At 41.5% G+C, this 13,834-nt stretch overlaps 1 protein-coding gene across 1 annotated transcript in view; it reads left to right on the top strand.

The window, feature by feature from the left end:
- Window positions 1-3,578, top strand: part of LOC132829850 (amine sulfotransferase-like) — a 42,793-nt gene extending 39,215 nt beyond the window's left edge. Inside the window, exons 8-9 of the mRNA XM_060847231.1 lie at window positions 1,562-1,739; window positions 3,379-3,578. Coding sequence (XP_060703214.1) covers window positions 1,562-1,739; window positions 3,379-3,488 — 288 coding nt within the window. The 3' untranslated portion in view covers window positions 3,489-3,578. The remainder of the gene's footprint in view (window positions 1-1,561; window positions 1,740-3,378) is intronic.
- The last annotated feature ends 10,256 nt before the right edge of the window (window positions 3,579-13,834 follow it).

The raw sequence follows: 13,834 nt of genomic DNA, 5'->3' as shown, positions 1-13,834 counted from the left end.
AGTAGGTGAGGGGGCTGGGAAAGGTATTCTAATGATACCCTGACTCAAAATTCTCGACTGGGTTACTGGGTCCAGAGGGATCACTCACATGTAGTCAGAAACAAAGAATAATAAACTTTGGAGCCTGGAATATAAGAACCCTGATTGACCTGAGAAGTGACCAACCTGAGAGAATAACTGCAATCATAGCCAGAGAACTGAAGAGATGCCAGAGCGACCTTGATGCTCTTCCTGAAGCCTGTCATGCTGATGGAGGGCACCTTCGTCTGGAAAGGGAAAGCTGCTGATGAGCCCAGAATTCATGGTGTTAGATTCACAATTAAGAACTAGCTCATCAGTTGTCTCTCTGAACTTCCTTACTCATGGCAATTTGTCTGATGGTCACCGACAATCAAATGGCTACAGTTGTGAGTGCATTGCACCAGTCTTTGACTTGGGGGAGAAAATAAAAGAGACTCTCTGTGCTGACCCTGAAACACTGTTGTCAAGCATCCCCAAAAAGGACAAGGTAATTCTTCTTGGAGACTTCAATGCCAGGCACAGAAACAACCACTTTACAAAGCCATCATTGGCCAATCTAAGGCCTTTGACACAGCCAACCATCAGGCTCTGTGCCGGATACTGTCATGATGCAGCTACTCTGATAAGTTCATCAGGATACTGAGGCTGCTGCATGTTGACATGTCTGTGACAGTGCTTAGCCTGAACTTTTCACAGTAAAGACAGGGTCAAACAGGGCTGTATCATCGCACCCATTCTGTTCACCATCTTCATTGATGCCACCCTCCATCTCACTGCCCAAGGAAATTCAAATCATTTAACGTATGGATCACAGACTGTTCAACCATTATAGCCTCAAGACCAAGGGCGAGGTCTCCAATACCTCCACCTTGGAGACTCAATATGCTGATAACAATGCCATCGCAGCACGCTCTGTGGAAGATCTGCTGTGAATCTTGGATGGCTTTGCCAAGGAACAAAAGCTCCAATGCCTTAGCCTTAAACATAAAAAACACTCTAGTTCTCCATCAACAGTCTCCCCACCTCTCCTACAACAAGGACCAATGACCATCTCCTTGAAAACATGGATCACCTTCCATACCTCAGAAGCCTTCTCTCCTCCAAGGCCAACTTCAATGCAGAAATACAACAGCCCACCTGAGCTGTGCCTATCTCAGAAGAAGGGTGTTTGAAGACCATGATCTACAGGCTCAGACTAAACTTTTGGTCTACAAAGCCATTGTCCTTCCCACATTCCTCATGGAGCTGAAATGTAAATTACCCACAGTGGGCACCTTAATGCACTGAAACAACACCAGAAGCTATTAATAAATGCACTAGAGCAGGGCAATTCATTCCGATGATGTTGAAAAAAATTTGAATTATAGTCATTATGTGGCAGAATACAATTTTTATGATCTGATTAAAAATGCTATTGCTAAGTTGGAAGTAAATGTGTATACCTTAATTATAGGAGAATGCTAGTCAGATTTATGAATGTTAGAAAATAATTATGTTTTAGATTTATCTTTGAATGACTTCCCGTTCTGAATTATTGAAGGATCTCCGGAGTGTGGTACAAAAAGTTGCATCTTTTCTGAATAAAAAATTGGACGAAGAAACCTTGGAGTCAATTTTGAATCAATGCACATTTAAATATATGAAAGAAAACCCTAGAACAAACTACAAAGATCTTGCAGAGCTGTTCAATACAGAGAGTGGGTCTTTCTTTAGAAAAGGTGAGTAATGCAGTGATCACAAGCAGGTTAGTACATATCAGCTTTATGGTTGCTTGAAAGATTAGTATCTATTCAGCCCTTATTTTTACTGAGAGGAGTTTAAAAAATAGAAAATATGTAATAATAATTGGCTTAATAGTGCATTCTGTTAGGACGGAGCTACCGTCCCTGGTGTTCGTTTGAAGGAGAGAAACACTGGATCTGATTCAAAATATAAGCTTTTACTGAGAGAGAGAGACGTACACAATACAGTGAGATGTTTACTGCTCACTGGAGAAAGCGCCTTCTGATCTATTGTTCTCTTTGTCTAGCTTTTAGCCCCTCGCATCCTAGTGCTACATCCTTATTTGGTAAGAAGCGGTATACTCTAATAGAATTGGTCCCAAAAGAGATAACTTTTTTTTCAGTTACCTCAGTATGAGCTACGTGCAATCTAACACGGTTTCAATGTCCTGTTATCTGTTCACCCTCCCTGTGGCCTCATTATGCCATCAGTGTTTCAGTCTGTTCTTAGTGTAACATAATGGCTTGCTGTTGTCTAGTGAAGCTAACAATTTCTAGACTTGCTAATACTACCTTACGTGAGCACTACCTAACAATAAAGTTTCTGAACACAACCTAACCTTAATAATGCTTCCTAACAATTCTCACCATTAATGGTCTTCAAGGATGGTTTCTTAGATGTGGTCATATTCGCTGAGTTGGGAAGTTGATTTGCAGACGTTTTGTCCCCTGTCTCGGTGACATCTTCAGTGCCTCCTGTGAAGCTCTGCTGTGCTGTGCTTTCAGGAATTTAGTTGACTCCGTTTCTGCTGCTACTCGTTGCTGGTTCTGGTTGTATGTTGTCGTGGCCAGTATGGCACTCAGCCACAGACTCTATCAACAAGCACATTGACTTACACCCAATATACCGGACACTACAATGAACAAACGGAATCAGCAGAAATGGAACAAAATAGAACCCAGAAGACACAGTAGAGCAGAGGAGGCTCCAAAGCACTGCAGATGTTACCTGGACAGGGAACGAAACACCTGCAAATCAACTTCCGAGCTCGATGAACATACCCACAACCACAAGAACTGGAACCCGAGTGACAAAACTTTACATAACCCTTGAATGTTGTCTTAGACTTTTTAAATGTTTCTAGTTTATGATGAGTATCTGAATTGCGATAGATTTCACCTAAAATAGAGAAACAAAATTGCTTAACAGAAAAACAGCATTGGTATTAATGTTCAATGTTCCAAATTAGGCAGGAATGGTTTCACAACAGATCTTTATTTAGACTCCATAGGGGTGATTCCAAACTCCAATACTTCCTACAGTAACATTACACACACAAAGACGCCATCTCAGGAAATCCCTGGTGACACTCCATTGATATAATAATTTTGATGCCCCATGCTTTTCAAAGTTGCAATTCTAATCATGACCTCAACAGTAATGGTCTATCATAGAACCATTCAATCTGTGTTTCTGATTCAGATTTGAATTGATGTGCAACATTATAAATGCATAATTCTGTTAATAACAGATGAATAATCTGTTGCTAATTTCAAATTTATGCTTATCTATATACTGTGTCTATGTGTCGAGCACATTTCACTAAATATTTAATCTCTGATTATCTGCTTTCAGGAATTACTGGAGACTGGAAGAATCACTTTCTTGTGTCTCAGAATGAGTGGTTTGATTCCATCTACCAGGAGAAAATGGGAGACTTCCCTCTGAAGTTTGACAATATGTGACTGATTAGACTTCATTCCCAAATAATTTGTCATTTTGAGATTGCAAACTGCGTGATTCTCTAATAAATTTCTATCGAGCTTTTCCTGATATATCCCATAAGCGCATGCAAAGAAGTTGCAGCAACAGAATTCTGCATTTTAGCTTTTCAAGCTTTCTTTATTTAACAAAAATGTCGCTGATCTGATTGTCACCCCAAACTTACATTTTTGCCTACCAATGATAATCTTTCACCCTCTTTGTTCATGAAGAATCTATCCATCCCTGACTTAAAAATATTTAAAGATGTTGTTCCCACTCCCTTTTGAGGAAGAGAATTCCAAATAAGCTACCCTTTATTTTTAAACAAAGAATTCTAATTCGAAATTCTCCCATACTGAGAAATATCCATTAAACATCAAACCTGACAAGACCCTTCAAGGTCTTGTATGGTTCAGTCAAATTAGCTCTTATTTTTTGAAACTCCACTGGATCAAGTCCATCCTCTTCAATGTTTGCTCAGGAAACCAGGCATTGCTTTGGTAAACCTTCTCTATTCTGTTTCCAATGTATCTGTATTTTTCCTTAAATAAGGTGACCAACACTATACATAGTACTTGAATATGGCCTCACCAATAGCCGGTATAACTGAAGAATGACCTTCCTCCTTTGTATTCACTTCCCTTTGCATTAAACAAGAATTTTTTTCTTGGATCCAAGCATTTCATTTTGTCTCGAGACATTACAACTTCAGAGAATTACTTATTGGCTTTCCGTTTCTTTGCCTCAATAAACCCCAAACTCAAAATTGTCCCTCACATAGCCCAAACCTGGTAAAGCTGGCAGTTGTTGCCTTGCCCTTACACCTCCTGAACTAATTGGTTTTCTGGGCTACTTCAGCGTTAACCATGTTACTGTGCATTTCGGATCATATGTAGGCTACCAGATAAAGATGATGGATTTCCTTCCCTCAACAACATTAGTGAACCAGGTGGATTTTACAATAATCAACAATGATTACATGGCCACCATTAGATGAGTTTTTGATTTCAAATGATATTCAAATTTCACCAGCTGCCATAATCAGATTTTAACCCATGTCTCAGAACATGAGCCTGCATCTCTGGATTTCTCAACAAGTGATATTTTCATTGTGCCACATCCTCCCCGCAATAATAAAGAAATATATCCTGCATCCCTTCTTAACCACTTTACCAACTGCCCAGATATCTTTTGGAACCTGTGGATAAGCACTCTAATGTCCTTCTATTGGTCTAAACTTCTCAGGACCATTCATAGAGTATTTCTTTGCTTTGTCCAAAGTTGCAGATAACACTTCTCTGAATTGAATTCCATTTGCTCATCTGACCAGTGTCAAAATATTTTATTTTTCAAGGGCTTCTCTTGAGATATTCTTCACGGTAATGTTTTGTGTTTTATGGGCTACTTTTTGCAAGGGCTCCTTTCTCATGCTCACTAACTCCTTTCTGAGGTGATAAGGTCACAAAGTAACTTCTTGATTTCTCTTAATGTATGGGATATTTTTGCTGATCTTTGGTATATTTGGGCTCTCAGAATTAAAAGTTTTCAACAATATCCTAAAGTTACTTTACCCTAGTGAACTTAAAGCCACAATCATTAATTTCCTTTGCGCCACAGTATTTAAATTGGCATGTGACAACAGGCATACTTTAGCAACCTCAGGCTTCTACTTTAGCAACACCAGCCACTCTGCAGCTACATTCCCTCCAGACCCCAGGACTGAAAGCTTTGCTCCCCAACCCCTAGCCTCATCTTCCATTGCCACAGTCTTCTGCCTACCAGCCTTACTGACTGCTCCCACTCACGTCACTCATGATCCGACTGCAGACTGTTTCTTTGCCATGTTTGCAAGACAGAACCAGCCTGTGATTGGAAGTGCAGCTCCTCACAGACATTGTCCATTATTTTGATGGGATAGCTTTACTCTTAGTTGGTGACCGTATGAGATGGGATTAACTACTAACTTCATGGTGAAAGTGCTCCTGAGTAGCAGCAACCAGAATATGATTGAACGTTACATACAGTTTAAGGGAGAGCAATGTGGGACCAAGATGACTATTTTAAATTGTGCAGACACTTTGCAATAAAAAATAAATGGCATGCAGCCTTGCCATGCTTCAAAATGCCTTAAAATGACTATATTTGCACATGTCTCTGGATTAACCTGATTATACTTTATTAATAAAAAAAAGTCTAATCAACCTGCTCAGAGATGTTATGAGACACCTCTGGAACAGATAGGACTTAAACCTTGGCTTCTGGCTCAGAGATAGGGCTACTACCGCTGCACCATCTTCTTCTATACTTGTCTGCACTTCACTCCCTGCTGAAGCTCCAAGCTGCCTCCGAGAACATTCCAACCTCCCTTAAGGATGGTGTCCCCGTTTCAGTTTTGATGCATCCTGTCAGACTTGCATAGGTCCCACCTTCCAGAGGCAGAAACCAGTGTGATTCTGGATCATAAAGCCTCCATCCTGCTCCTGTTCTTTAGCCACATATTGTCTATTCTATTTGGCTATTCCTATCCTCATGAGCATGTGGCACTGGGAGTAATCCAAAGATTTACATGACAAGTTTCACAAGAAAATCAGTTTTAATGTTCCAAATTTACAGTAGTTTCACTTGTAGGAAAACAAGTAACAGACAAAACAGTTGCCCTCCCAGACCTTTAATAGGGATAAAGTTAATTGTTTGTTCATTCTGTTTAATGGTCTCTTGTCTCAGGATATTACACTTCCCCATTTAGTGTAAATCTCAGCCATCCAATTCCTTATGATTAATCTTTTACATCTGTGGATTCCTCGGTGTGTCTTTCTTCTGTTTCATCATCTTCCTCTGCAATGTCTTCTTCTGCATCTTCTTTCTCCTCCTCTTGTTCCTCAACCTCTTTATCAGAAACGTCTTCATATTCTTCAACCTGTGCATTGAGGTCCATGTCCATGCTGAAACAATGCGTTCTTTCAATTCTATCCCCATTTGTCTTGGTAACCTGAATGTAACGTGGTGGTCTCAAATAACACAATGGCAAGGTCTGTGGCAGTCTCATCATCCTCGTTTTCCTTAACTTGTTTCAGCATCTCTTATCAAAGGATGACTTGGATTAATTTGAAATGTCTTCACTCAAATGGTAACTTGTTGAAATATCTTATCACACTGAGAAATAAAGATTTTTGTTCTGAAACTGGCATTTAGCTGATTGGTTGTTTCAGTCTGCTTGTGGGTTTTATTTTTAAACTTATCTTTGCTTGTGGTGTCTGCTGTAGTTTTGGGAAAATTTGAGGATAAATTTCCAGGCAAGGGGAGACTCAAATCTGATAAAGTTGAAAGGGACTAAATACACGACAGCATGAAGTTTAAGATGAGCACCTGAAATAACAGGCTAAGCCCTCAGCTCACCCTCCAGTGCAATCCACAAAACCTTCTATCTTGGCCAAGTTTCAACTGTGCAATAATCATGAAGATATGGCGGCCAGCACACCCGGTGTGGGCAGACTGAGTTTATTTTGTTTTGTCTGTATGTTTCATAGAGATTACTAATATTAGTTTATAATTAACAATTACATGATTGGGATTATCTGTGTCCAGATTTTCTCCCACTGAACCAGGAATTTGGTTTTAGTTTATCTGTATCAGTTACTGATTTCCTGGTCTGAATCATAACACTTTGTGATGCATTCCTAAAATAAGAAGAACTAAAATACAGATGAATCTGAATTGAATATTCCTCGAATCAAATTGAACAATGAGGAGAGTCTCAATAACTGTAATAATTTATTGAGTTACCTTCCAGAGGAAAATTGAACTGGAAGAATTATTACAATCACATGGGGAGGTATGTGGGAAAAAGCTGGGAAGTAATATTCTAATTACGCATGATGCATTTATAGGAAATGCTGTTCCCATCAAACAACATTCTTATAGACTTCACCCTCTAAAGTTGGCACAGATTCAAAACAGATTGAATGCATCCTTCAAGAATAGAAAATTGAAGTGAGTTGTAGTAAAACATATTTCAACAAGTTACTATTTGTGTGAAAAGAAGACATTTCAAGGTAATCCAAGACATCCTTTAGTAAAAGAGATGCTGAGATGAGTTATGGAAAATGAGGATGGTCAGACTGCCACAGGCCTTGCCATGATGTTATTTGATTCTGGATTAGTGGTGCTGGAAGAGCACAGCGATTCAGGCAGCATCCGAGAAGCAGTAAAATCAAGATTTTGGAATAAAGGCAGAGAACCTGAAGGGTGGAGAGATAAGCTAGAGGAGGGTTAGAGTGGGGAGAAAATAGCATGGAGTACAGTAGGTGAGTGGGGGAGGGGATGAAGGTGATAGGTCAGGGAGGAGGGTGGAGTGGATAGGTGGAAAAGAAGATAGGCAGGTAGGACAAGTCATGGGGACAGTGCTGAGCTGGAAGTTTGGAACTAGGGTGAGATGGGGGAAGGGGAAATGAGGAAACTGTTGAAGTCCACATTTATGACCTGGGGTTGAAGTGTTCCGAGGCAGAAGATGAGGCATTCTTCCTCCAGGCGTCTGGTGGTGAGGGAGCAGCGGTGAAGGAGGCCCAGGACCTCCATGTCCTCAGCAGAGTGTGAGGGGGAGTTGAAATGTTGGGCCACAGGACAGTGTGGTTGAATGTGCGGGTGTCCCGGAGATTTCCCTAAAGAGCTCTGCTAGGAGGCGTCCAGTCTCCCCAGTGTAGAGGAGACCGCATTGGGAGCAACGGATATAATAAATGATATTGGTGGATGTGCAGGTAAAACACTGATGGATGTGGAAGGTTCCTTTAGGGCCTTGGATGGAGGTGAGGGAGGAGGTGTGGGCTCAGGTTTTGCAATTTCTGTGGTGGCAGGGGAAGGTGCCAGGATGGGAGGGTGGGTTGAAGGGGGCATGGACCTGACCAGGTAGTCACGGAGGGAACGGTCTTTGCGGAAAGCCCAAAGGGGTGGGGAGGGAAATATATCCCTGGTGGTGGGGTCATTTTGGAGGTGGCGGAAATGTCGGCAGATGATTTGGTTTATGTGAAGGTTGATAGGGTGGAAGGTGAGTACCTGGGGGCCGTTCTGTCCTTGTTATGGTTGGAGGGGTGGGGTCTGAGGGCGGAGGTGTGGGATGTGGACGGAATGCGTTGGAGGGCATCTTTAACCACGTGGGAAGGGAAATTGCGGTCTCTGAAGAAGGAGGCCATCTAGTGTGTTCTGTGGTGGAAATGGTCCTCCTGGGAGCAGATATGGCGGAGGCGGAGTAATTGGGAATATGGGATGGCATTTTTGCAAGAGGTAGGGTGGGAACAGGTGTAATCCAGTTAGCTATGGGAGTTGGTGGGTTTGTTAAAAATGTCAGTGTCAAGTCAGTCATCATTAATGTAGATGGAGAGGTCCAGGAAGGAGAGGGAGGTGTCAGAGATGGTCCAGGTAAATTTAAGATCAGGGTGGCATGTGTTGGTGAAGTTGATGAATTGCTCAACCTCCTTGCGGGAACACGAGGTGGCACCAATGCAGTCATCAATGTAACGGAGGAAGAGGTGGGGAGTGGTGCCGGTGTAATTACGGAAGATCAACTGTTCTACGTAGCCAGCAAAGAGACAGGCAAACCTAGGGCCTATACATGTGCCCATGGCTACCCCTTTGGCCTGGAGGAAGTGGGAGGATTCGAAGGAAAAATTGTTAAGGGTGAGGACTAGTTCGGCCAAACGAAAGAGAGTGTCGGTGGAAGGGTACTGTTGGGGACGTCGGGAGAGGAAAAAAAGGAGGGCTTGGAGGCCCTGGTCATGGCGGATAGATGTGTAGAAGGATTGGTTCCATGGTGAAGATGAGGCATCGGGGGCCAGGAAAACGGAAGTCTTGGAGGAGGTGGAGGGCGTGGATGGTGTCTTGAATGTATGTGGGGTGTTCCTGGACTGGGGGGGATAGGACAGTGTTGAGGTAGGTAGAAATGAGTTCAGTGGGGCAGTTTTCTATGTTGAAGATGAGGCGTTGGGGGCCGGGGAAACTTTTCCATGGTGAAGATGAGGCGTTGGGGGCCAGGGAAACTTTTCCATAGTGGAGATGAGGTATTGGGGGCCGGGGAAACTTTCATGGTGAAGATGAGGGGTGATGTTATTTGAGACTGCCAAATTATGTTTAGGTTACCATACTCCAAGGCATATTGTGATAGAATTGAAAAAAACGCTTAGTCTCAGCCTGAACATAGACCTCAATGCACAGTTTGAAGAACATGAAGAGGTTTCTGATGAAGAGGCTGAGCAGAATTGGACAAGACATTTGACGAAGTCAATCCTTCTCTTGGAACAGTCTCAGTCCATTTATGAAACTCAGCTGAGTAGAAAGTTGAGTTTCTTGCTTGGCAACAGTGATTTGCCAATTAAGGGAATGATGGATTGTTAAACACCTTATTATAGACACAACTAACTTCAATAATATTCAGCTTCCTATCTTAGTGAACACAGCAAATAAGCTAAATATTGAGAAATCTCAACAGGGATATCAGAGCAGGTACCTGGTGACGTTATGCAGTGAGGAACTATGATGATACTCAAAACCAAACAACATCTTGGAGCATGAACTGTGGAGGCCACAATAGTGGTCATTGTCAGTTGTGTCCCTGCTCCCTGTTCCCTAGCCTATAATGGCCTCCAATGCTACTCTACTGCATACACCTTGAGGTATCTCCAGCCACTGTCCTTGTTCCGACCTCCACCAATACCAATGCTTCCCAACACCACCACCCTCCCAGCCTTAACACCCCCAATCATTTTGCCAGTGTTAATATTATGTGTTCACACTTTGAAATTAGCAGTTCAATGAAATTTGTATCTTTTCAGAGACAATCTTCAAAAATTTGGGAAATCAGCAGATGAGGCCTGTGGGAAAGACAAGCATTGAGTTTGTACTCCTCACTGCGGTAGCACACTGGAAATCAAGCTCCGTTGTTCCGGAGACAATCCAAAAATCAAAGATTTTACACATGATGCAGAATCCCACAATTTACTTGTCTGTTACACCCAGGTTGACAGAAAGTATAAACTCGGTTTCTGTACTGATCAAGAATGACTATTTACGACAAATTCATGGATTCTCGCTACGGTTTATGAACAATCATGAATTCTATTAGCTAAAATCTTAAATGGCCCCTTTTAAAAGCTCCCAATTCATGGACATAGAACACAGACAGACACAAAATATATGCCATGGTAGTGGTAAAGAGTAGGAGGTGGTTCAGTGGTCCCTATCCACAAAGTTTACTATGATGAACTTACTGGTTTGTCAAATCCTGTCACTTCTGAAACTTTCTTCTCCAGGTACTTTCTTTTGCTTACAAGAACAACAGGGCAACTGGTTCGCACTTATGAAGTCTCTGACTTACTGCTTATGAATCATAGCTTACAGCAACTGGTGACAGGAAATAAACTGGTTTTCTGTGACCTTGAGCTTTTTTATTGTACTGCGAAGGACAGCTCATTCCCTTCAGAGGTACAATGGCTTCTGTCTAAATATTCTCACTCACAGACATTCACCCAAAAACCAATCACATAGTTGTTGTTCAGCAGGAGGTGTTTGTAATTTGGTTTCTAGTCTATGGACCATTCAGCTACTCTTTGCCAATTGAAGCTCCATTCCACACAGACCCTTGGCTCCAGCTCGTCTTTACCACAGCTTAGAATTGCTTGCACAAGCAGCTGTGTAAACAGTATTTGCAATGAGTGTTAGGTAACTTACCTTTTAATTAAAAAGTGCAGTAATCCACACTGTAAGCATTCTATGATTCCTTTTTTTTCAACAGCTATTTTTCTATTTCGGTCCACAATTAAAAATACAGAAAAATAAAAAAAAATACAGCCTTTCCACAGTTCAAATCACAAGGTGTTCACATTGATAAATTACTGGGCTATCTTGTTGTGTAAATAGATATTGAGTTCAATGCTAAATGTAAGATGCAGAAAGACCTTAAGGAAATGGACACCACTTCTGTAGCTGATGGTCAATCCAAAGCAAACATGCAGCATCTTGACATGTTCCAATCATTCAGCTCCCTCCAATTGCTTGATGGCAGTGGGAGAGTTGTCAAAGTTTGGCATGTGATCCCTTTCATGTCTTAGAGCATCATTTCACCTCCAGGACTGATGGTGAGACAATCGGTCGGGCAATGACACTGTAGGTAGAATGTTGGGAGTCTGTAGAAAGGAATATTGATGAAGTCAGGATGAATGCACACACAAAACCCCAGCTTCCAGTTACAGCATCATGAACAGATTTAGGTCTTAATTTTGGTCATTGAGAGAATGATGCTCTGGCTGCCAAAATGTAATGAAGTGAAGAGGCTCAGGGTACTGGGAAAATTTCACCTAGGCAGAGAAGTGTTAAAGGAAAATGGAAAAATGTTAATGAAATGCTGAAGAAGTTTGATCGAGTTACTAGTTAGGTGGAAGTCAGAAACAGGAAAGGAGCGGTCACTTTATTGGAAGTTTTCTGCAGACCCTCCAATAGCAACAGAGACACAGAGGAGCAAATTGAAAGGCTGACTTTGGAAAGGTGCAAAAATAACAGGGTTGTTGTCATGGTGACTTAACTCCTGTACTATTGATTGGAACTTCCTTAGTTCAAATAGTTTGGATGGAGCAGTTTTTTGTCAGATGTGTCCAGGAAAGGTTCTGACGCAATATGAAGGTAGGCTGAATAGAGGGGAGGCCATATTGGATTTGATGCTTGGCAACGAACCATGCCAGCTGTCAGATCTCTTGGTGAGAGAGCATTTGCATGATAGAGATTTCAGCTATGGATGACAGCGATCACTTTACTATACTCATGGAGACAGACAGGAGCAGGTGGAATGGGAAAGTATCTATTTGGGGAAGGGGAAATTATAATGCTATTAGGCAGGAACTGGAGTGCCTAAATTGGGAACCGATGTTCTCAGGGAAATACATGACAGAAATGTGGAGGTTGTTTAGGGAGCACTTGCTTTTAGTGTTGAACAGGATTGTGTCACTGAGGCAAGGAAGGGATTGTAGGTTGAAAAAACCTTGGATGACAAGGGATGTGAAACATCTAGTGAAGAGCAAGAAGGAAGTTTGCTCAAGGTTGAGGAAGCAAGGTTCAGACTGGGCTCTAGATGGTTAAAAGATAGCCAGGAAGGAACAGAAGAATGCAGTTAGGAGAACATTAAAAAGGTTTAGTATGTAGGATTAAGGGAAACCTTAAGGCATTCTACATTTATGAGAGGAACAAGAGCATGGCCAGAGTAAGGTTAAGGCTGATCAGGGATAGTGGTGGGAACTTGTACCTGGAGTTGGAGGAGGTAGGGCTTTCACTACTGAAAGGGATCAATGTGTTAGAATGGACTTATAGTTCTGATTTATAATCGAGTCACCTCATGTTAAGTTTAATTTGTGAAAGGATCCCAGAATTGTGGTAGAAAAAATGCATTTTTCCTTCAAAAAAGGTTGGATGGAGAAACCTTGGAGTCAATTTTGGAACATTACGCCTTTAAATATATGAAACAAAACCCTGCAACAAGCTGTCATGCTACACCAGATCTGTACAATGATGTCAGTGGCAGATTTTATAGAGAAGGTGAGTAATGTTGTAGATCACAGGAAATAAGTAGGTCAGTATAAATCAATGTGAAGTTTTTTTCTGTTCCAACCCTTATTTCTACTGGCAGAAAAATGCCGATAAATCATTTGGTTGTGATTGAGCACCTTGACCATTCATGGTCCTCAGTGATGTATTTCTTACATTGCCTAAACATTTGTAGATACAATTGAGTACCCGAAATTAATTCCCTTTCAGACAGTGGATTGCCCAAAACTGAAATGATGGACATTTTTAAAATGTCAAAGCATCTTACTTAAATTCCCCAATTAAATTTCATTGGTGAAATGGAAAGTAATATATATGTTCTTGCAATGCATTTCTATTGATCCCTACAGGGAAAAGTGAGGTCTGCAGATGCTGGAGATCAGAGCTGAAAATGTGTTGCTGGAAAAGCACAGCAGGTCAGGCAGCATCCAAGGAACAGGAAATTCGACGTTTCAGGCATAATGAAGGTGAAGAGCCCTTCCTGATGAAGGGCTTATGCCTGAAACATTGAATTTCCTGTTCCTTGGATGCTGCCTGACCTGCTGCGCTTTTCCAGCAACACATTTTCAGCTATTGATCCCTACAAGTTGCTCACAATAGGTAATCACATCACTTAGCTGATGCAGAATTTGGAGGCATTCACATTCATGGATATACATTCCTAAATGGATGGATTGTTGGATCATAGGATTATCCAATTTTCTGTGTTAGTGTTGAACTAATATGGTTATCCTTCACTCCGGAACTG

Source organism: Hemiscyllium ocellatum, chromosome 30, assembly GCF_020745735.1.
Source record: "Hemiscyllium ocellatum isolate sHemOce1 chromosome 30, sHemOce1.pat.X.cur, whole genome shotgun sequence".
In the NCBI taxonomy this organism is placed as follows: Eukaryota; Metazoa; Chordata; class Chondrichthyes; order Orectolobiformes; family Hemiscylliidae; genus Hemiscyllium; species Hemiscyllium ocellatum.
This window is presented reverse-complemented; position numbering and strand designations above follow the sequence as displayed.